The sequence below is a fragment of the Oryx dammah genome, unplaced genomic scaffold, assembly GCF_014754425.2.
Source record: "Oryx dammah isolate SB20612 unplaced genomic scaffold, SCBI_Odam_1.1 HiC_scaffold_19, whole genome shotgun sequence".
NCBI lineage: Eukaryota > Metazoa > Chordata > Mammalia > Artiodactyla > Bovidae > Oryx > Oryx dammah.
In genome coordinates this window covers 28,778,578-28,801,808 of record NW_024070203.1, presented here as the reverse complement: position 1 = coordinate 28,801,808, position 23,231 = coordinate 28,778,578, and the positions used below count along the sequence as shown (strand labels likewise).

The window sequence follows — 23,231 nt, the reverse complement described above, 5'->3', positions numbered from 1 at the left end:
CAGCACTGAGAATGACCAATCCCATCAGTCCATGGGTCTGACATGACTGAAGATTCTCAAGACGGTATTCCAAGCAGACACTTCCAACAGCCCAGTGCTGGCCCCAGGACTGGTACCTCTCTGGCGGTTCTGCTCAAGCACCACCATGGCAAACACAAGAAGGGAAGAGCGATGGGAGAGAAGGCTTTTCCAGGGGATGGGGGAGGTCGGGGACCTTGAGGAGTCACTGAGAGAAAGGAGGAGCACCAGCTAGACAGTTCTGCCTGGCAGGCACCCAGTTCCCTCCTCACACGGGGACTGGATGGACACAGGATCCCAGAGACTTGGCAGGAAAACTGTTGTCTTTGAACCAATCAGCGTCTGCACTGAAGAGCTCAGGAGGGGGACCCAAGGCACCAGGTAACGCCGGAGCTGGGAGAGCCTGCTGGCTTCCTAAGTGGGGCCTGGGGAGCTCAGGGAGAATTGCACAACAAGCTGGAAAGCTGGCTCAGCGCGGCTGCTGGGAGGAGAGGAAGTCTCCCAGGGCTGAGTGTGCCCAGGCATGAAGGAGCCGGCCCTCCTGGCCGGCAGGCAGGGCGGGTGTTGCTCAGAGATAAGCCAACCCCTGGCAGTGGGTGATGAGCCCTGTGAAGGTTTGCTCCGGACAGCAGTAAACCACCTCCTCGGAGCAGCTACTCCTGGCTGCGGGCCTCACAGCAGTGCCAGGAACGGGTGCTTTCCAGAGGTGCCAGGAGCCCCGCTCCTCCTGGGTGGTGTGGCCCTGACATCAAGAAGGGCTCGGGTGTCAGCTGCTCCCCGCCCTCCCCTCCCCACGACTCAGGATCAGGGCAGCATGAGCCGGGCAAGACACCTGGGCAAGATCCAGAAACGCCTAGAAGATGTCAAGAGCCAGTGGGTCCGGCCAGCCAGGGCTGACTTCAGCGACAATGAGAGTGCCCGGCTGGCCACAGATGCCCTCTTGGATGGAGGTCCCGAGGCCTACTGGCAGGCGCTCAGCCAGGAAGGCGAGGTGGACTTCCTGTCCTCAGTGGAGGCCCAATACATCCAGGCCCAGGCCAAGGAGCCCCCCTGTGCCCTGGAGCCTCCAGGGGCGGGTGAGGCAGGCTCCAAGGGGCTCGACTCCTGCTCCCTGCAATCAGGTACCTACTTCCCCGTGGCCTCAGAGGGCAGTGAGCCGGCCCTGCTGCACACCTGGGCCTCCGCCGAGAAGCCCTACCTGAAGGAGAAGTCCAGCGCCACCGTGTACTTCCAGACAGACAAGCACAGCAACATCAGGGACCTCATCCGCCGCTGTATCACCCGGACCAGCCAGGTAGCGATGGCCGAGCCCGTGCCTCCTTGGCCACAGGGGTGGGGGTGGGGGTTGCAGGAAAGCAGAAAGGGGTCCCTCCTGCTCTAAGGCATGCAGTCCAGATGACTGGCGTATAGGATGGAACCAGGGATGTTTCTCTCTGCCTGGCCCTGGATCACTGACTTCCGGATTCCCCCGTGTCACCATCTGGCTTTCCTGGCCACCCATTGCTGGAACTCCTACTATAGCTTCCCTTCTGACCCTCCTCTCCCATCTTGACCCCGACCACCTAGTCTCCAAGCTGCTGTAAACACTTTTTATGTTTCAGCCATGCCACACGGCCTGTGGGATCTTAGTTCTCCGACCAGGGCTTGAAGCTGAGTTGCCTGTGGTGGAAGCGCAGTCTTAACCATTGGACAGCCAAGGAAGTCCCTGTAGACGATTTTTCTATACTTCAAATTGAACTTGTCCCCTTTACTGCTTAGAGCCTTTAGTGGCTCCCACTTGCTCCCACTGGGAAGAGCTGACTCCGCAGCGCAGCTCACAACCCCTCCAGTTCCTCTTCCCTGTTTTGCCACTCAATCCTGAGTGACCTGGAGATTTTCAAATCCACCAGGCTCTGTCTTGAGGCCTCTGCACATGCCGTTCCTTCTGCCTGGGGCCCCCTCACCTTCCTGGCGTCTCCTCTAACACCTACTCCTTCTCAAGACCAAAGGGGACTGAAGTCCCCTTCTCAGGCAGGCTTTCTTGAGTTCCCCAGGCTAGGCGAGGCGCCTTGCGTCTGTGCTTCTGAATGAAGGGGCTGCTCCACTGGGACGCAAACCTGTCCCGTTTCCTCTCAGACTCGTCTGGCCCTGTCTGCCCACAAATCCAGCACAGCACTTGAATCTAGCCAGTGGTCGGCAGAGGACAGAGGAAGCAGCAGAAAAGATTTCTCCCTCCCCAGAGCATTTACCTATTAATAGGTGACTTTAGAGGAAGAAAAATCCTTCAAGACCAGAGCTTAGCTGGCAGAACTTAAGGCGCCCGAGACTGGCACTTGGTCAGGAGCTCTCCTGCTGCTCCGGGAACTGTGAATCCACAGGGGCTGCACACTGTCGGCCCGGGAGAGTGGATCGTCCTACCCACATGCACAAAATGACTCCTTAGCATAGGGGTATGGGTGCCCCCTCTCCTCCCAAAACTGCAGAGAGCCAGAGGTGAGACTGGCCTCCCAGGAGAAGACTTTGTTATCTGTCAAGGGTCTCCCTGTCTCATCACTCAAATCATTTATTTTACATTTATGTGTGTGCGTGTTAGTCGCTCAGTTATGTCCAACTCTTTGTGACCCCGTGGACTGTAACCCACCAGGCTCCTCTGTCCATGGGGATTCTCCAGGCAAGAATACTGGAGTGGGTAGCCATTTCCTTCTCCAGGGAATCTTCCCAACCAGGGTCTCCTGCCTTGCAGGCGTATTTTTTTAACCATTTGAGTCACCAAAGTATTAATTCTATTACATCTAAAAGAACTCGAAAGAGAACAAATTGATATTTAAGCTCCTTTTCTGCTAAGATCCCACTCTCATGATGGACTCCCCTCCCAAGTCCAATACTGTGTGAAATCCTTTTTTTTTCTTTTTAATATTTATGTGTTTGGCTGTGCCGGGTCTGAGCTGTATCACATGGGATCTTTGATCTTAGTTGCAGCATGTGGGATCTAGTTCCCCAACCAGGGATCAAAACTGAGGCCCCTGCACTGGGCGTGCAGAGTCTTAGCCACTGGACCAAAATCCCTGTGTGGAATCTCATGGCTCCAGAAGAAGCCACCAGCAGTGGGGAAGCTGTGCTTAAAAGAAGAGAGGGAGTAGAGTTCTGAAGAACAAAGTGGAAGACAGCGGGGGTAGAGCATCGACTTTCACGTTGCTAGGCTACTTCAGAGCACTATTTCACATTTTGCTGACGTTTTGCTGATGGGCTCAGGCAGGCAGTCAGGAGTGCCCGCACTGCCTGGGGTGGGCTGCACGACCCAGGGCAAGTCCCTGGGCCTCCCCAGGCCCCAGATTCCTCACTGGACTAAGGTCCTTTCCAGGTCCCAGGGCCTGTTCCTAAGAGTGCTACCTCTGGCCTCTCTGTGCTGAAGTTCAGTGCTCTCCCAAGGGGCGGGGACCAGTGGTGGTGGCGAAATTCTCAACCTCAGCTGCAGCTTAAAGGGGGAGCGAGGCTCCTGGAAAGCAGTCAGGTGAGGGCTTGTGAAATATCGTCCCCCTGCCAAATCCTTCTCCTGCCCCGACCCCACCCAGGGAGGCATCTCTCCACCTCTGTGAACTCGAGGCTGCTGCTGACCTTGGCTCTATCCCCACAGCATGTTACAAACTTAGGACAACACTTAAAAATCAGAAGATTCCACTCAATAGTAAGAATTTCCAGCTCCCCTTAGCAAGTCGGAAGAATGGCTCTGTGGGTGCTGAGTCGAGGCCACCCCTTTGTGTGGGTCGCCTTCACTGCTCTCTTCATCAGTCCCGCTCGTCCCAGGCCCTGAGGTTGTTGTCGTTTAGTTGCTCAGTCATGTCTGACTCTTTGTGACCCCCACGGACTGCAGCACGCCAGGCTCCTCTGTCCTCCACTATCTCCCAAACTTTGCTCAAAATCATGTCCCATGGGTAAAGAAGCCTGGCAGGCTATACAGTCCATGGGGTTGCAAAAAAGACACAACTTAGCAACTAAACTACAACAAAGTCAAGGGAGGCCCTGATGACCTTCATTTTGTTAGCTGTCAGGCTCCTGAAGGCAGTTTGTGATGTCACTCCCATACACAACACACACACCTCAGGAGTGACCAGTGACCTGTTCCCACAGAGATGCAGGGAGGCTGGATCCCCAGTCACAGGCAGTCCTTGGGAAGTAGCGTCCACACAGAGGGGGAGGGCGGGAGCAGGTTTGTGCTCTCCCTCTCCTATGGCTTCAGCCCCCGCAGAGGAGAACAGAGAGGAATGAACAGAGCCAGCAGTTTATATTCCCTATGGAGCAGGAGTTCGCCCTGTTTCCCGTTATGCTCTCATCCCTTTATTCCACAAAGCCTACACTGGCCAGGCCCTGCACCCAGGATGGCAGAGCAGAACAAGAGGCATCCCTCCTCCCAGCCACCTGCCCTTAGGGGAATCGAGGGGACACTGGGCTTGAACAACCCGCTGTGCCTGGGAGCAGAGGGGAGCATGACTAAGGCAGTCTTCACAGAAAAGGTGACCTGTGAGTTGAGTCTCAGAGGCTGAGTAAGAGTTTGCTGAGCACAGAAGGGAGGGAAAGGAACTCCAGGCCTAGGGCGGGTCAAGAGCAGAGGTCAGGAGGAGGGAGAGGGCTGGATGCCCTGGAGGCAGGGAGACCTGGAAAGGACTATCAGGAAGGAACTTGCAGTTCGCTACAGTACTCGTTGGCACTTTAAGGATACAAGAAAACAGATAATAGCCATGGTCCCTTACAGATTTATATATAGGATAGAGCAGGAAATGGCACCCCACTCCAGTACTCTTGCCTGGAAAGTCCCATGGACGGAGGAGCCTGGTAGGCTGCAGTCCATGGGGTCACTGGGAGTCGGACATGACTGAGCGACTTCACTTTCACTTTTCACTTTCATGCATTGGAGAAGGAAATGGCAACCCACTCCAGTGTTCTTGCCTGGAGAATCCCAGGGACAGGGGAGCCTGGTGGGCTCCCGTCTATGGGGTCGCACAGAGCCGGACACGACTGAAGTGACTTAGCAGCAGCAGCAGCAGCAGCAGCAGCAGCAGCAGATCAGGAAATAAGTACCAGAACCTATTTCAGCAGTAGAAGATGTTTATATAGGTAAGTCTTTATTCATGATAGTATCTAAGTGCTAGTGATTTCAAAGCAACTTAGAGTGGCTTTTCTCCTTGTCTCCTTGTTTTAAATTTTGTCTTTTAATTTAAAATTCCCAAAGAGGAGCTGGTTGGACCCTTGGACCAAGTCAACTCTGATCTCTGCAAACCTTTATGGCTGGTCTAAAGATAGGTGGTTTTTGGGTCAAGTACCAAGTTCTTCCCTGGTGGCTCAGATGGTAAAGTATCTGCCTGCAATTCGGGAGACCTGGGTTCAATCCCTGAGTCAGGAAAATCCCCTGGAGAAGGAAATGGCAACCCACTCTAGTACTCTTGCCTGGCAAACCCCATGGACGGAGAAGCCTGGCAGTTTACAGTCCATGGGGTTGCAAAGAGTTGGATACGACAGAGCAACTTCTCTTTCACCAAGAAGCAGGAGGCACCGCACACCACGCAGGGCCACATGGGGAGCACCAGGGTCCATTGTGGGCTGAGGGGGTGGGAGGAGCCAGGGAATGCATGGGCATAAGTCTTTATTGTGATTTTGCAGGAAAGGAAATGCAGGGTGAGGTAAACTGTTGAGAATTGGTTCGTTTGAATAATTCCGAAGGCTCGTGGCCACAGTTGGTCCCCGGTTGTCATGTTCTTGGCACTGGGGTGATGTAGGGTGGGAAAGGAAATATTGTCAGGATGCTGGAGAGTTAGATAACGAAGGCTTGGGACATGGGTCTGTATTGCTTGGTTAGCATCTCAGAGGCTGCTCCTAGGCAAGATGTTTGCCACCTCTAATAATAAACTAACCCTAGGACGTCAAAGCATCACAAATTACAGAAAACAAAAAACATGAATAACCCATCCTCCAAGTGTGGTCCAGGATCCCCGAAGGTTCCCAGACCCCTCCAGTGAGTCTGTGAGGTACTGCCCTTTCTAACCACTCATTTGTGTGAGATTGGACTATCTTTATATGCTTCCCTGTAAACAACACATCACAGCAGATTGCTACAGGAGCCATATGAGAACCAGCTGTCTCCTGTTAAGCCAGACACCACAGAGATTTGCAAAACTGAAAAATAATGCCATTCTGTTCACTCCATTGTTGCTTTGGAAAGTATAGTTATTTTTGCCTTAAAATTGTTATTCATGTTAGCATGTGATGAGTTTAATCTTGCTTTAAGTAACAAATATTAGTTGTTTTAAAATAATGTTTAATAAACATTAAACGTTTTCTCAATTTGTTTTTAATATGATAAATATCAATAGTTATAATCCACATAAACAAAGCTCTTTGGAAGCCTCAGTAATTTTTAAGAGTGTAAAGGGGTCTTGAGGCCAAAATGTTGGAGACTCTGAGCAGACAAGCCCCCCAGCCCTGCTGGATTCCTCTTCCTCTCCCTTTAAGTGCAAAAAGAACTCTACCCAGCTCCCTGGGGAGGTGGGGTGGGGGAGTGGGGCAAAGCAGAGGAGCAAATGGGCAGCTGTAAGCCTGTTCCCAAGAAGCTCCATGCCCCCACCCCTAGGTGTCAAGGACCACCTTCTCAGGCCGAGCCCCTATCCTGGGAGCAGCTGAATGGAGAACAAGGCTCAGGGATGGGACACAGCAAGAAGCCTGCCCCCACCGCACCATGCGCTGAGGAAGCTGATGAGCATGTCCCCCGCCCCGCACCTGGTAACTGGGACTCCAGGGCCTTGAGCACCACCAGGGGCCCCATGGCGAGCTCTCTGGCTGTTCCTCTGACATGGGCTGCTGAGGGAGGGCAGACCTGGGAGAGAGGGGTCCAGCGCCCCCCACCCCCCTACCATCCTCCTGGGATCTGTGATTGGCCTGTCTCCCTTCCCACGGGGGTTCCCTAGAGTAAGTCCCTCTTCCCCTCTGAGTGCTGGGGCTCCATGCTGGTGTATTGTCACTGCTCCAGGTGGGCATTGAGGGCAAGAAGCACCAGGCACAGACAGGGGTGATGCTAAAGAGGGGAGCATATGATTGGAGGGGATGGGCCTCTCACAGCTGCCTTTCTAAGAGGTCTTGGTCCCCTCACCCTGTGGTCAGCAGATAGGTGATAGTGGAGGGTCCACCTGGGCCCTTTCTGCCCATGTTCTCTTTGAGCTCTGCTCTCTGGAGTCCCCCAGCCCTCCCAGGCTTGACTCTCCTTCCCTACCCATCCCTAACCCACAAGCAGAGAAGGGATAGACTATATCTGATGTAAACAGAGATGAGTCCTTCTCTTAGCCCACGGTAGACTGGTTGGGAGTGTGGCTCTGGGTTGGAATCTAGGGCATCTCCAGCCTTCCAGCTCTGCAGCTTTTGGCAAGTTACTTAACGTCTCTGCACCCCTGTTCTTCACTAGGGAAGTCAGGGTCATGGTGTCATTGTGAAGGTCACAGGAAACAAACGTGTGGCTGAGAGTAGGTGCTCAGGAAATCAGGTGCTCAGGTGCTGTGGTTATTACACATCAACCAAACTCAAAAAGGGAGCATCAGGGACTCCAGAACTCCACGCTTCCACTGCAGGGACGCAAGTTCAAGCCCTGGTCAGGGAACTAAGATCCCGCATGCTGTGAGGCATAAATAAATAAAGAGTGAAAATTATGTTTTGTTTGTTTTTTTTTTCAAGGGAGCATCAGCACATATGAGAGAAAGGGAAGAGTAGCAATCAAAGGAGAAAGTGGGGCGTGGGGTGCTAAGTGCCTCCAACAACTGGCCCCAACATGGTTGGTGGCCCCACCAGGACCCAAATCGCCTCTCCCCTCCCGCCTCCTGCCTTCCCCAAAGCAGCAGGATTTCCAGCCCATGAGCAACTCACATCTGCCTGGCTGGTAGTGCAGGGTTCTCAGCCACGATTCAAGGTCTCCGCAGGATGAATGCTGCTTGTGGGCACTGCCCCAGCAGACCTGCAGCCCCCTGACTGGGTCCCTCCATCTCTCTGAGGCTCCAGATTCCCAGAGCTGCCCTGCCAGGCTGTGCTCCCAGGCCGACTTCCTTCCTTAGCACGGGAAGTACCTTCCTCTCCTTCTCAGCCAACCCCATGCCTCCATGCTGCTGCTGCTACTAAGTCATTTCAGTCGTGTCCAACTCTGTGCGACCCCATAGACGGCAGCCCACCAGGCTCCCCCATCCCTGGGATTCTCCAGGCAAGAACACTGGAGTGGGTTGCCATTTCTTTCTCCAATGTATGAAAGTGAAAAGTGAAAGTGAAGTCCCTCAGTCGTGTCTGACCCTCAGCGACCCCATGGACTGCAGCCTACCAGGCTCCTCCATCCATGGGATTTTCCAGGCAAGAGTACTGGAGTGGGGTGCCATCGCCTTCTCCAATGTCTCCATGCTAGTCTGTCTGATTGGCCCTAAGAAGATTCCCAGATGGTACAGTGGTGAAGAACCTACCTGCCAATGCAGAAGTTGTAAGAGATGTGGGTTCTATCCCTGAGTCAGTAAGATCCTCTGGAGAAGGAAATGGTAACCATTCCAATATTCTTGCCCGGAGAATCCCATGGATAGAAGAGCCTGGTGGGCCACAGGCCATAGGGTCTCAAAGAGTCAGACATGACTGAAGCAGCTTAGCACATGTGCACAAAACGTCCAGGATGATCTCAGCTTGAGAGTCTTAACTGCATCTGCAGACTCCTTTTTTCCCAAATGAGGTCACAGCCACAGTTTTGGCAGTTGAAAGGTAGGCATGTCTTTTGGGATTCCATCATTCAGCTTGCGAGGCCCTGTGAGGTGGGACTCCCACACAGGGGATGGAGGAAATTGTATGCGTGCGTGCTCAGTCACTAAAGTTGCGTCCTACTCTTTGCCACCCCGTGGCCTGTAGCCCGTCAGGCTCCTCTGTCCCTGAGGATTCTCCAGGCAAGAACACTGGAGCAGATTGCCATGCCCCTCCAGGGCATCTTCCTGAACCAGAGATCGAGCCCGAGTCTCTTGTGTCTCCCACACTGGCAGGTTCTTTACCGCTAGTGTCACCTGGTGAGCCCCGGGAAGAAGTTACTGACCTTGAACTGATCCAGCTGGGAGATAGTGCCAACAGGAGGCAAACAAGATGAACCTGGATGCCATGAGCCTGTCTTTCCAGGCATCCCTTACATTAGGGTGCCGGGCTTTTTGTAAACCCAGCCAAAACATTCTGTCCATTAGTCACCCGCTTACCAGCCCTGGCTCTGGGAAACGGACTCACTGGGACACAACTGGGAGGATTTACTGACCTCCTAAGGGGAGAGAACTGTCTCTTTTGCCAATACCTTGGAGGAGGAGGCATTTGTCTTTCAGGAGAGAGGTCCTCAGAGTTATTGGCACCATATGCTTTAATGTATACAAGTACTTAACCGTGGGCTTCCCTGGCGGCTCAGATGGTAGAGAATCTGCCTGCAATGGGGGGACACCCAGGTTCGATCCCTGGCTTGGGAAGATCCCCTGGAGGAGGGCATGGCAACCCATGCCAGTATTCTTGCCTGGAGAATCCCATGGACAGAGGAGCCTGGTGGGCTACCATCCAAGTGGTCACAAAGAGTCGGACATGATTGAGCTACTAGCACACACACATGTACTTAACTGTGTGTTAACAGAGCCACGGTTCTAAACATCTCTAGTGACCTATAGCCCAGAATGAGCAATTTCTCAGTGGTCCCCTCCTCCACTGTCCAGACACCCAGAGCAACTGAGCAGCAAGTCAGCTCCATGTAGGTGCCAGCCAACTCCTTCACCTCTCTCTTTGACCCTCTTCTTGTTCTTGCTACTTCCAGATGTTTATGGTCCAAAAAAATGTATTGTAACTGTTAGAAAAGTGGCAGAACATTATTATTACAGGTGACATTGAAGAAAAAATCACCATAGTCCCCCAGCCAAATACGACTGCCAAGTTTGGCTTTGCACTTGTCTACCTATATACCGCCTTCCCTCACTGGCAATTGTAGTAGACATGCTATCATTTTGTCTTTTGTTTTCTTTTTTCACTTGGTTAATTGTTAATATACATTTGGTGAGCATTATACTAAACAGCAAGATTTGCTTAAACGTTTCACTGTTCCTTATAGTTTCTATGTAACCATTATAATGATCATTTTAATGGCTGCTGAATAATCTACCTGTCAATGCCTGGTTGGGGAACTAAAATCTCATAAGCCATGTGGTGTGGTCAAAAATAAGATAAAATGACCTCGGGGTGCTGTTGGCACAAGAAGGATGAATGGGTGCCTGGCAGGAACACGTACTTCTCTCCCTGTGACTGGATATCTAGACCCCCTCACCCCCCGAGTTTCTGCTCTGCCAGACGACGCAATACTTGCTGGTTGAGCAGGACTCCCTTCTCCACCCACTGGGGCAGCTCAGTATCTAGTCTAGTTTATACTTCCTGGGGTCTCCACAAGGGTCTGGTTTGAAACTTAAAAACATTTGAAAGCCAATGGCCACAGAGTGCCTTCGAGCTCCAAACAGCTGCTGCTGCTGCTGCTAAGTCGCTTCAGTCGCGTCCAACTCTGTGCGACCCCATAGACGGCAGCCCACCAGGCTCCGCTGTCCATGGGATTTTCCAGGCAAGAGTACTGGAGTGGGGTGCCATTGCCTTCTCTGTCCAAATAGCTAAGAACCCATAACTGTAAATCTGTCCCTCTCCTGTGATTCTGCCCAACCACCTCTCCTGGCCTCATCTCTGCCTCTCTGCCTCCTCTTTTTTTGCTTTTCTCTCCTTTCTCCTCTGCACTTTCCACTCCAACAGTGGGAGGAGAGGCCAGAGGATATGAGGAGGGGCTGGAGATCGGTAGGGCCTGGCTGCCGCTCTGTGTGCTTCCACAGTCCTGCCCTGTCATCCCCCACCACCCCCGATGCAGCACTCACGGGACCAGCTCTCCCAGGCCCACTGGGACTGAGGAGTTAGGCCAAAACCAGCTAACACCTGGCCCTGACCTTCTGGTGTCCGACCCCTCTGCCCTGGCCCAGGTCCTGGCCATCCTGATGGATGTGTTCACGGACGTGGAGATCTTCTGTGACATCCTAGAGGCGGCCAACAAGCGCGGGGTGTTCGTCTGTGTGCTCCTGGACCAGGGAGGCGTGAAGCTCTTCCAGGAGATGTGTGACAAAGCCCAGATCTCTGACACTCACCTCAAGGTAGGGCCCCGTGATGGTGCGAAAGGTACTTTGTGTGAGGATAGGATAGGCTACGCCATGGTGACACATGCCCCCATCTCACTATAATAAACATTTACTTCTTGCTCAAAGTCCAGGTCAGATGGCCCTTCCTCACGGTGTGAAAGTGAGGCCCAGTCGTGTCCGACTCTTTGTAACCCCATGGGCTATACAGTCCATGGAACTCTCTAGGCCAGAATACTGGGGTGGGTAGCCTGTCCCTTCTCCAGGGGATCTTCCCAACCCAGGAATTGAACTGGAGCCTCCTGCTTTGCAGGCAGATTCTTTACCAACTGAGCTCTCAGGGAAGCCTTAAACACTAATGAAGGGTACCATAAACCCGTGATGTGATCGCTTTCCCCATCAGAAGTAGCTGAACTCAAACCCCTGGACTTGGATTCAGAGGACCTCAACCCCATCCTGCCCGAAAGCTGTGTAACTGTGCCATAAGAAACACACAGCCCCGAGAAACAGTAACAGGGGAGAGAGGGCGGGAGGCTTCCGAGGGATGTGCTTAGGGCCTAAACTGGAAGAGCACCCTATCACTCCTGTTTTCTGCTTTGTTTGAATTCTACCATCTCCCCTTTTTTTTCTTCTTCATTATTCAAATAATGTCAGGATATGGAAGAAAATTTAGAAGATTCAGCCAAGGAGAGCTTAAAAATGGCCTATAATCCCACCAACTAGTGATAACCCTTTTGCTCTTGCTGAGCATCCTTCCAGACACTTCTAGACAGGTGTGTGACCGTAAATATATAGTGAGGACACCTTGACTTCCCTTCCAACAGAACATCTCCATCCGGAGCGTGGAAGGAGAGGTGTACTGTGCCAAGTCAGGCAGGAAGTTCTCCGGCCAAATCCGGGAGAAGTTCATCATCTCGGATTGGAGATACGTCCTGTGTGGATCATACAGGTGAGTGCTGGGTTCCACCTTCTGTTGGGGCTTCAAGGAGGCCAAGGCTGAGCTCGGTGCAGACCAGCCCCAACCGCTCAAGCCCACACAGCCACCAGCAGCTCCTGGGGGAACTGGGGACTCATCACCTACACAAGGCTGGAGACAGAACCTGCCTGGGAGAAAGGGGGAAATCTGGGTCCTTCCTGGGAGGAATCTCGGGTAGGGAGACACTTCCAAGTGCCTTGGTTTCCCTTTGCGTTGCAATAGGACGTTTCCTTGCTTCCTTTCTCAGAGCTCTCAGGTGTGATTCTAAAGCCATGCAATTTGCTTTGTTGTCTTTGGGGGCCCTATTTTACTTCCAAAATGTTTCATTATTTTAATATAGACAGTGTACAGAGACATTAGCATATGCCAGATAATGCATCCATTTAAAGTGTGACCAGCTTCAGGGACAAGGGGGAGGTCAGAAAGTTCTTCCTGCACCTGCTTCTCAAATTCCTTTGGCCTAAAGCACGTCCATCTCCTGTCACAGCAGCATCCATAGGTGTGGCGAGGGCATGGCCGCGGCCCTTCCCTTTGGATGCACACAAAGGGCTAACCAGAGAGCTCTCTCTCTCTCTAGCTGAGCCTTGAGGGTAGGGCTGGGGAGGGTCTGCATCCCAACAGCTAAGCTCTTGTTGAGCGTCTCACTCAGCCCAGGTGATGTACCACGTGCTAGGAACGCCTCCCTGTCATCAAGAAACATAGATAAATGGCCAGAGTGTAGTGTGGTATGTGCTCTAAGGTCAGTATGCGCTAAGAAATGACCCTTCCTGGGGTCTTGGCTGGCAGATCCTGGAGGTTGGATTGACACTTGGAGGATGAAAAAGGTTGGAACAGAGGGACCGGGTTCAAGAGCAGGGAGCTGAGACAGCTCGAGGAACAACATGATAAGAGCATGGCCTTCTAGCCGGCCCGATTCCCGCTCCTGCCCTGACCCTTTACCTCGGTGTGCTCTGATTATTTTTATTCCATCTTAAGTCATTTTTGAAAAATTCTCGGCTGCTGCTGCTGCTGCTAAGTCACTTCAGTCGTGTCTGACTCTGTGCGACCCCACAGACGGCAGCCCATTAGGCTCCTCTGTTCCTGGGATTCTCCAGGCAAGAATACTGGAATGGGTTGCCATTTCCTTCTCCAATGCATGAAAGTGAAAAGTGAAAGTAAAGTCGCTCAGTCATGCCCCACTCTTAGCGACCCCATGGACTGCAGCCTACCAGGCTCCTCCGTCCATGGGATTTTCCAGGCAAGAGTACTGGAGTGGGGTGCCATTGCCTTCTCTGAAATTCTGGGCATCATCCACTAAATCAGTTTCATAGATGGTGATGCACCAGGTTGAAAAATTGTGCTCCTCTAGCCGCACTGGGGGCTTCCCTGGTAGCTCAGCTGGTAAAGAATCTGCCTGCAATGGGTTTGATCCCTGGGTTGGGAAGATCCCTGGAGGGCAGGGCAACCTTAACCTGACCCTTATGGCCACCCCTGGGCTTTCTCTACCAGGAACAGAAAGATTTTTCAATGCTAACCAGATCAAATCACTTCCATCCTTAAAATCCTTCAGCGCGTGTCACTGTCCTAGGGGGAAAGAGATCCACCTTCTTACATGGCCTCTGTCTCAGCAGGACTCTTCTTCCCGTCCACCCTGGGGCAGCCACACTGGCCTCCTCCCAGGTCCTCCATGCCTCTGAGTCTTCGCACTTGCTGTGTATTCCCTTTGCTGGAGAGCTCATTCCTGCTGTCTTTATCCTGCTAACTCATCTTGCTGGTGGCAGCTTCCACATGACTCCCCAGAGAGCTTATCTATGAACTTGGTTAGCCAAGATGGTAAAAAACATGGTGTCAGGACCTAGACTGGGTCTGTTTTCTTTTCTATTGCTTCCTGGAAGGAAGTACAGATAATACAGTGCCTGTATGTTTATCTATGACCATAAATATCTGAGGAATGAATGAATGTTCATGTTAGGTCCTGGCCATCCAATGTGGCTACGTACATGTGTGCTAAGTTGCTTCAGTTGTATCTGACTTTTTGTGACCCCATGGACTGTAGCCCACCAGGCTCCTCTGCCCATGGGATTCTCCAGGCAGGAATACTGGAGTGGGTTTCCATGGCCTCCTCCAGGGGATCTTCCCAACCCAGGTCTCCACATTGCAGGCAGATTCTTTACCAGCTGAGCTACCAGGGAAGCCCCCAGTGTGGCTAAAGGAACACCATTTTTCAACCTGGTACATCACCATCTATGAAACTGACTTAGTGGATGATGCCCAGAATTCTTAAAAAATGAAATAAGATGGAATAAAAATAATCAGAGCACACTGAGGTAAAGGATGTTCAGGAAATTGTTGTGGGGTTATGCATGTATTTTCGTATGGAAACAGTTCAGGATGTAAAATGTGTTTCTCTAAGAATAGCCAAGATAAGTCTGAAGAAGAACAGGTGGGGAGGACTTGCCCGTCCAGAGATCAGGACTAGTCTTGGAGCTATAGACCAGGTGGCCCTGTGGGAGAGACAGACAAAGTGACAGAGGGACAGAACAGAAAGCCTAGACCCGGACCTGAACCTGACAGGGCACGTCAGAGGAGCGGGGAAAGGTGAAACCGGGAGGAAAATTCTCCATGTGAAAAACTGGAATCTACTTCACACATACACACATATGCGTGCACACACACACAATCACCTCCCAAGAGATTAAAAGAAATTAAATGTAAAAAACAACTTTAATACTTTTAGTAAAATATAGAGATGGATGTCCTTTAGACCTTAGGGTAAGGATTAGGTGTCTTAACATGGACACTCCTCTGTGTTAACACAAAAAAGCACTGACCGAAAAGATTGCCAAATCTGACTATACTACAGTTAAGAACTTTGGTTCACTGAGAGACAGCTCAAAGTAAGTGAAATGTCAGATTACAAACTGGGAACAGGTTTTCATGATGCCCTGACAAGATCAGCATTGAGAATCACAGTGAACTCCCACAAACCACACACGGAAAACAGCACAATGGAAGTGTGGGCGAGAGGTGAGAGCAGGAGGGAACACCCGAAAAGATGTTCAGCATCATCAGTGATCAGGAAAACGCAAATCAAGGCTAGAATGGGTTACCATTTTATACCTATTCATCAAAAAAAAAAAAGACTGACAATACAAATAGTGGACTTACGAATTTCTACATCGTTGGTGGGTTTTCAAATCAGCACAGTGACTTTGGAAAGAGTTAGGCATTTCCTCTAAAGCTGAATATTCACCTGGTTTTACCCAGCAATTCCACTCCTAGATAGAAAAACTGGTCCGTGAGACATTAGGAGACAAGTATAAGTACTGGTGCGAGAGGGTGCTCCTCCCTCAGTCAACAGGAAAATCATCGAAGCAATTCAAATGCCTGTCAGTAAGAGAACGGATGATAGAGCCCCCAGTGGAATATCATACAACAAGGACAAGTGAAGTACAGCAATAAGAAATAACATGGATAACCAGCAATATTTAAGAGAAAAAAATCCCCAAAGATGACATGTATGTTAAAAACAAGTAAAATAAAGATATTTACCATTGTTCCTCATCATCTGCAGAGGACTGGTTCTAGCATCCCCACAGATACCAAAATTCAAGGATACCCAAGTGCCGCATATCAAGTGGCATACAATTTGCATATAACTTACCCACATCCTCCTGCATACTTCATGTCTTGATTACTTAAAATACTGAATACAGTGTAAACTGTATGCAAATGGTTGCCAACTGGCAAATTCAAGTCTTGGTTTCTGAAACTTTCTGGAAGACTTTTTTTCCTGAATATTTTTCATCCTTGAGTATATGGAAGGCTGACAGTACTTTTGAGAATACATAAAAAACTTTTTCTTATTATAGAAAAAGGAAAGTATGGGAACTATGACACAGGATTCTGGGTGATGATTTCTTCTATTTTGGGGAAACTGGAAAAATGTGTTCCTGGGAGGGACCATGTGGTTAAATGCAGGTCATTGTCAAGGTGCTAGCCTTTTATTGCGGGTGGTAGGTTCATGGATGCTTGTTGTATGTTGTTCAGTTGCTAAGTTGTGACCCCGTGGACTGCAGCATGGCAGGCTTCCCTGTTCATAGGCTTCCATGTCCCGTTTATAGGTGCTTAGGTTATTTAAAATGACCAAATAAAGCTACGTAAGTGTAAATGGGCCATTGATAGATCTTTGGCATGGGTCTTGAGCCAAAGATTATGATCAAATCAATTCTATGTACTTGTGAAAGTTGCTCAGTTGTGTTCGACTCTTTGCTAGTCCATGGACTATACAGTCCACGGAATTCTCCAAGCCAGAATACTGAAGTGGGTAGCTGTTCCCTTCTCCAGGGGATCTTCCCAACCCAGGGATCAAACCCAGGTATCCCGAATTGCAGGTGGATTCTTTACCAACTGAGCCACCAGGGAAGCCCAAGAATACCGGAGTGGGTAGCCTATCTCTTCTCCAGGAGATCTTCCCAACCCAGCAATTGAACCAAGGTCTCCTGTATTGCAGGCAGATTCTTTACCAATTGAGCTATCAGGAAAGCCCCTATGTACTTAAGGGTCAGAAAAGAAAAACCCAATAGAAATAAAATTCTTACCATGGATGGTGATAAAAGAAAGTGTAAAAGCTAGAGTACAGGATGAATGGACTTTTGGGGTGTAAGGGAGGAGCACCCTCACACAGTGAGTGTGGCGAGGAGGTAGCACTCAGGTGCTGTAAGGACATGGGGGCGCTGTGGGGCACAGGGCACACAGTGTGTGGGGGGCCTGAAAAGATGCCTGGGCACCTTTGGACCTTCTTTGTTGAGAAAGCACGCAGTTGCTTGATCTAATCTAGCCTGATTCCAAACAACACAGGGGGATTTGGTTTTTTTTTTTGGCCGCTCTGTGCAGCTTGCAGGATCCTAATTCCCAGACCAGGGATTGAACCCTGCAGTAGAAGCGCAGTCTTAACCACTGGACCGCCAGGGAAGTTCCACAATTGACTTCCTAGCGTAGCCAACAGTGCTGCTGTCCCAGGGCTTGCTGCCTCCCTGTCAGCTGGCTTGCCACAGTCAGCATTAGCTGCCCACCTCTCTGGGTTGTGTGGGTGGCTCCTGGGCCGCAGGTGAGGTTTGGATAAAGCCTCATTGTTCTTCCCAGGATTTCCCCAGCTTTGCATGGGCCCCACCCTGCCTCACACAGCAGGGGACTCCAGAAGCTGGACCTGCCTTTTGGCGGAAAGACAAGTTGGGGCCTGGAGGCTGAGACCCTTGGTGAGGCTGTTTCCATCCCACACAGAGACCCTGTCTCCTTCTGACCATTCTGTATCCACTGCTCCAGGCCTGGGCCCACATGATTAATTCTCTTGATAGTTAGACTGTCAATACTAACCTGATAGTCTTTTGTGCTATCACCTGGCTCTTTAGGGGTGACTGGGGTGATGAGAGTTTTCAATCAGAGATAGAAAGGAATCTGTTTAAATTAGGGAATCATAAAAGTAAGACGTAAATGCCTTAAGCATTTTGTTTTCAATAAAATGTGTAAATGAGGGGGAGGGTCAGGGCCTCTGCTTGAGGGTGTCCTTCTGCAGTGTCCAGGCAGACCCTCCATGCAGCATCTCTCCTGTCCTGTCCCCACCCCCACCCCCACAGTATTCTTCCCATCCCTCCCAAAGCATAGGACTCTCTCTCCCCTTCCCACCTCTGAAAGCCTGGCCATACCCTTTAGAGTTTCATGAGCCCACAGCCCTGCCGTCCAAGGAGCAGCCCAGACCCTCATTTGTTTGGAAGAGGCAGATGTCATACATGTCACAGGTGGGGCTGCTGCAGCCCCAGCGGCTGGTGACCCCCAGCAGCACAGTGGGGGACACTGGCGCTCGGCCAGCACGTGGCCCCTCTGTTCCTCCATGGGGACTTCTGAGGGGCTCTCATCTGAGCACCAGGGGGGAGCCCTGACCTGAGGCTAGGATTTCCTCTGCATCTTAATTACTTCTGTGCAAACATTCGCTGGGGCTTCCCAGGTGGCGCTAGTGGTAAAGAATCTACCTGCCAACGCAGGAGACGCAGGTTTGATCGCTGGGTTGGGAAGCTCCCTTGGAAGAAGACATGGGAACCCACTCCAGTGTTTTTGCCTGGAGAATTCCGTGGACAGAGGAACCTGGCAGGCTACAGTCCATAGGGTCGCAAAGACCTATGACACGACTGAAGTGACTTCACACACACACACACACACACACACACACACATTCGCTGTCTCTGAGCTTCAGCTTGGTTATCCATGGGAGGGGTGACGGGGGGTTCAATCAGGATGGAAGGAGCCGGCGTGGAGGCGCAGTGGGCACACCTACCGTCCTCCTGGTCCTGCTGGACCAGGTCCTCCTCCGGAGCAGGGTGCCGGCGGCCTCCCCATCCCCAGCCCTCACTCTCTGTCCTCTCCCTCCAGCTTCACCTGGCTCTGTGGGCATGTGCACCGGAACATCCTCTCCAAGTTCACGGGCCAGCCAGTGGAGCTGTTCGATGAGGAATTCCGCCACCTCTACGCCTCCTCCAAGCCAGTCATGGGCCTCAAGTCGCCCAGGCTGGCCACACCCCTGCAGCCCGGATCAGCCCCTGGGCCCCCGCCCGGCCGCCTCAGTGACAGCAGCGGCTCCGCCAGTGACCGCACATCCTCCAACCCCTTCAACAGCCCATCGACAGGCAGCAACCCCCAGACCCAGAGTCTGTCCACGTCCTCGGGGCCGGGCAGCCCCCTGGCCCCAAACCCACCGCTTGCCTCCAGGTTCCAGCCCCACCACAGCCCTTGGGGGAACCTGCCCCCACAGGGGAACTTCTGCCCAAGGCCCTATGATAGCCCGCCGGCCCTCTACAGCAACCTCAACACCTACAGGCCCACTCGGCTACAGCTTGAGCACCTGGGCCTGGTGCCCAGGGTGGCCCACACCTGGAGGCCCTTTCTACAGGCCTCCCCACATTTCTGAAGAGTCCCTTCTGCCAGCTGACCTCCTTGGGCACAAGGCTGGGCATTCTTGGATTTTTCTGGCTCAAGGACCCCACTTCAACACTGAATGGCTTTGAACCTGCTTCCCTTTGAACTAAAGGCGCTTGGATGAAACCATTGCCCATGTTTGAATGTTCCCAGGCCTGAGATGATTTGCTTCCTGACACCCTGGAATGGCCCAGGCAGCACATTCCAGAAGGTTCCAGGGAGGTGGTGGGCAGGGAGCTAGAGGACAAAATCATGAAAATAGAGCATCTTTCTTCCAAAGAGCCGCCAGGGCTTTAATATCAACATTTCCCGAACCTGTAATGCGACAAGGGGTTGATGCAACCCAGGTTTTACATATGGGTAAACTGAGGCACTGAGGCAGAGGGTGGATGTGACCAAGGTCCTCCTCTGTCCCAGTGCCCAGGAATGGCCCACTCCCAGAGATTCAGGAGAGAGAGATGCAGGAGGGAGAGATTCAGGAGATAGTCTGGGGACATACTGGATGTTTCTGGGAGGGGATGGAAATGCCTCCTCCCTGGAAGAGCCTAATACTAGAGAGTCCCTGGGGCGGTGAGTTAGGGATGGGGCCCACAGCCTACCACTGGAAATTATGTGAGGTGGTTCAAAGTGTGACCACCTGGGGTGGGGCAAACCAAGGCATCTAGGGGATGGAGCTGGACAAGGCCCTGTGGCAGCTCAGCTCTTTGCTTTGAAGAGCCTTGGGCTGACCTGGAGGTTCCTTGAGTCTGGGCTGGATCCTGGGGGGCGTGAGTTGTCAGATCTGAGGACGGCCCTGCAGTTGCGGTTTAGGCAGTCTTGAGCAAGTAGGGAGGACCCCACATTGACCTTGCAGCCACCAGGTGCATCAGCTACCTCCAGTTCCATCCCCTCCACCTGGCTTGCTGACATCCTGAAGCAGGAATGCCGCGCCCTCACCAGCCCCATCGCTCTTCCATTCTGGGAGTCATAGCGCATCCGGTTTGTTCCTGGAGTGGTAATAGATCCTGAGGGTAATAGACCCTCCTAACCTTAGGCCTGCTTGGGTAGAAACAAGAACAAGGATGTTTAGGGAGCACAGAGGAGGGCCAGCCAGCCCAGTTTGGGGGCGAGGGGGTTGGGAACACTTCCCAGAGACATGACAGTTAACCTGAGACCTAAGGAACAAGGCTGTTATGGCTGAGGGGAGGGGTGTGATGAGCTGTTTCGGTCCAGGAGAAGCAGGTGTAGAAGCCCCGCAAGCATCTTCTGGTTTCCATGCCCCGCCCCCCACCAGCTCATCTCAGAAAATGGCTTCCTGCTGCCCTTCTCCGGCTCAGAGGCTCTGCCTTTGCTGCAGAGGCCAGGGCCGGGGTTGGGGGTGGGGGGTGTGGCACAGTCCTTCCTCCTGGTGGCCTCTGGATCCTCATGCACCTGGCCTCCTGAGTTGCACTCTGCAGGGGGCATCTCCCTGCAGCCTAGCCCTGTTTATATTTGTCCAAAGACACTCCTGACGGGGTTCCCTGGTGGCTCAGATGGTAAAGAACCTGCCTGCTTATGAAGGAGACGTAAGTTCAGTTCATGGTTTGGGAAGCATCCTGGGAGGAGGCGATGGAAACCCACTCTAGTATTTTTGCCTGGGAAATCCCATGGACAGAGGAGCCAGGCGGGCTACAGTCCATGGGGTTGCAAAAGAGTCAGACACCACCGAGTGACTAAACAACAAAAGCAACCCAATGCTCCTGACAGAGGCAGAGGTGTCTGCTTCGTCTTAAAAGTGTTTCTGTTCTCACTTCACCTTTTCCTCCCTAGTTCCTGAAAACTCAACAACAACAAAGCCCTTTGGTTCCTGAAGGTTCTTTAAGCCCCGGTCCTGATGCTGTCTTTTTCCTGTTGACCGCCGTGATGAGGTTAGAATGACCAGGGTTGTGCAGAGTCCTAAGCTGAATTTGACAGCCTGATGAGAAAGCTTCAGGAAGGGAAAGCTTGCTGGGGTGCTAAGAGGTCCAGAGGTGGGCTCTGTCCCTGCATCTGGCTCAGTCTGGGTGGAGAGGGGCCCTGCAGCTGGAACAAGCCCTCCTCCTCCCAATTCCTTTCCACCAGCCAGTTTCCCCTGTGGTTATCTTAGGGGTTCTTGAGTATTGTTTTCCTCCCTCTGGGCACCTTGTCATTTCACCGTGATACCCGCCCGCTGAGAAATCAGGTGTGGTTTCCTCTGGCCATTGGGATGTGAGTGGAAGTGTTGAGGATCACTTCCAGGTTGCTAAGCTCCTAGGTGCAGATCTTCTTACCTCAGGATGGAGCCTCCTTCAAGCAGCCCAGGTTCCTAAGTGTCTACAAAGAGCAAGATATGCTTTCCCCACTGACCTGCAATGGATAAGTAGTTATGAACAAGAAACAAACCTTTGGTATTTAAGCCTCTGAGACTTGGGGCAGTTTCTTACTGCACCATGATCCAGCCTAGCCTGACTGATACAATCTCAGGACCTGCTGATGTGAGGCTGGGCCATCCCTTTTTGTGGGACTGGACCCTCCAGGACCTCCGGCCTTGGATTCTTATTCCAGGATGCCATTTCCACTAGGGGACTAGGCGGGCTTCACACACCTGGCAAGGGAATGGCTGAAAGCCAGAGCGAGTCCTCATCTAAGTCTCCAACCCTCCTAGACTCAGGCTTGCCCCAGCTTTAATTCTGCTCCAAGCAGGACTCACACCTACACCTGCCTTGGCAGGCCGTCTTGCTGGGGGCCATCCTGAGACGTGCGGAGTCTCTCCTACCGTGTGGAATTTAGCGACAGCCGTGGCACACCCACCGTGTGTCAGACACCTTACAGCAACAGGCATAGAGTCCCAGACTCACTTTGGTCCTGGAGAGCTCCAGAGTCAGCTGAGAGCAGCACCTGCGTGAACCACCATGGTGAAGAACCTGAGAGAATGGGAATTCCCTGGTTGTCCAGTGGTTAGGACTCTTATGTTCTCACTGCCAAGGGCCTGGGGGTGATCTCTGGTTGAGGAACTAAAATCCCACAAGTTGTATGACACAACCAGAAAAATAAACCAATAAAAATAAAATAAAATAAAAAAGAACATGCAGCCTTCCTTGGTGGTCCAGGGGTTAAGCAGCTGCCTGCTGATGCAGTGCATGGGACACAGGTTTGATCCCTGGTCCAGGAAGATTCCATATGCCGCAAGGCAGCAACTACTGAGCCTGTATGCCCCAGAGCCGGGCTCCACAAGAGAAACCACCGCAATGAGAAAGCTGTGCACAGCGACAAAGACCAAGTGCAGCCAAAAATAAATTTAGGAAAAACACGAGAGAGTGAAAAGAAATTGTATGATGCTCATGCTCATGTTGGGGGACAGAGTGAAAATGCGGTCCCCAAACCTGGGATCATATCATCCACCTGTAGGGTTATCAGCCAGGACTGACTGGGGTGTTGATTGGAACGATCACCCCTGCCCCCCCGGCCTCCTCCTTCTGGAAATGGTCTGTGGTGTTCATTTGGTCCTCACTATATACTGATCTTTCACCTCCCTATTTGTCCTGTTAAGAGGTCAGGGTATCTTTACAAGCCTCCCTGGGATGGTCCCAGATGCAACGGATGCTGACTGGTCAAGGAAATTCGGCGGTCCTGAGAGGGCTGAACGTTCAGACACCCTAGGACAGCTGTCACTGCCCCTCACTTTGACCCCGGCTCCCTGAGTCCACTCTGCTGGCCCTGCTGGCCCGGCCCAGAAATGCCAGAGTCACATCTTCCCGTGCTATATTTTTTGGACTAAGTCCAAGAAGCTGTTGGACACGGAGAGACTGTCACTCACTTTCTCAGCTTCCTCCTGAAGAGCGTATGTGTGTCAGAAAAACTGTTATCAGAGAGTGTAAATATTGCAGGCATGTGCACTGGTATAAATGGCCTCCTTTTCCTGGTTGTTCACTGTCTTCCCACTGAGACACACAAGCTGCCTCCCCAGGCACAATTAGATCACACCCAGACGCGCCATCCTTCACGCCTCTGCAGGGTGCGGTGAGCTAGGGTGTCCTCACAAGAGTGCCCCAAGCTGAGTGCACAGAGAAGCCTCAGAGGGGGCGGCTGCAGTGCGAGGCTTCAGTGTCTGCACAAGGCCAAGGCGAGTGCAGCCTGGAATCCAGGGCTCTCAGCGT

At 52.1% G+C, this 23,231-nt stretch overlaps 1 protein-coding gene across 1 annotated transcript; it reads left to right on the top strand.

Annotated features, from left to right (window-relative positions):
* Window positions 1-207: 207 nt before the first annotated feature.
* On the top strand, window positions 208-21,498 carry FAM83A (family with sequence similarity 83 member A). The gene is made up of 4 exons (XM_040261878.1): window positions 208-1,312; window positions 11,025-11,192; window positions 11,999-12,123; window positions 18,556-21,498. The coding sequence occupies exons 1-4, from the start codon at window positions 542-544 to the stop codon at window positions 19,088-19,090; spliced, it is 1,599 nt and encodes a 532-aa protein (XP_040117812.1). The 5' UTR covers window positions 208-541; the 3' UTR covers window positions 19,091-21,498.
* The last annotated feature ends 1,733 nt before the right edge of the window (window positions 21,499-23,231 follow it).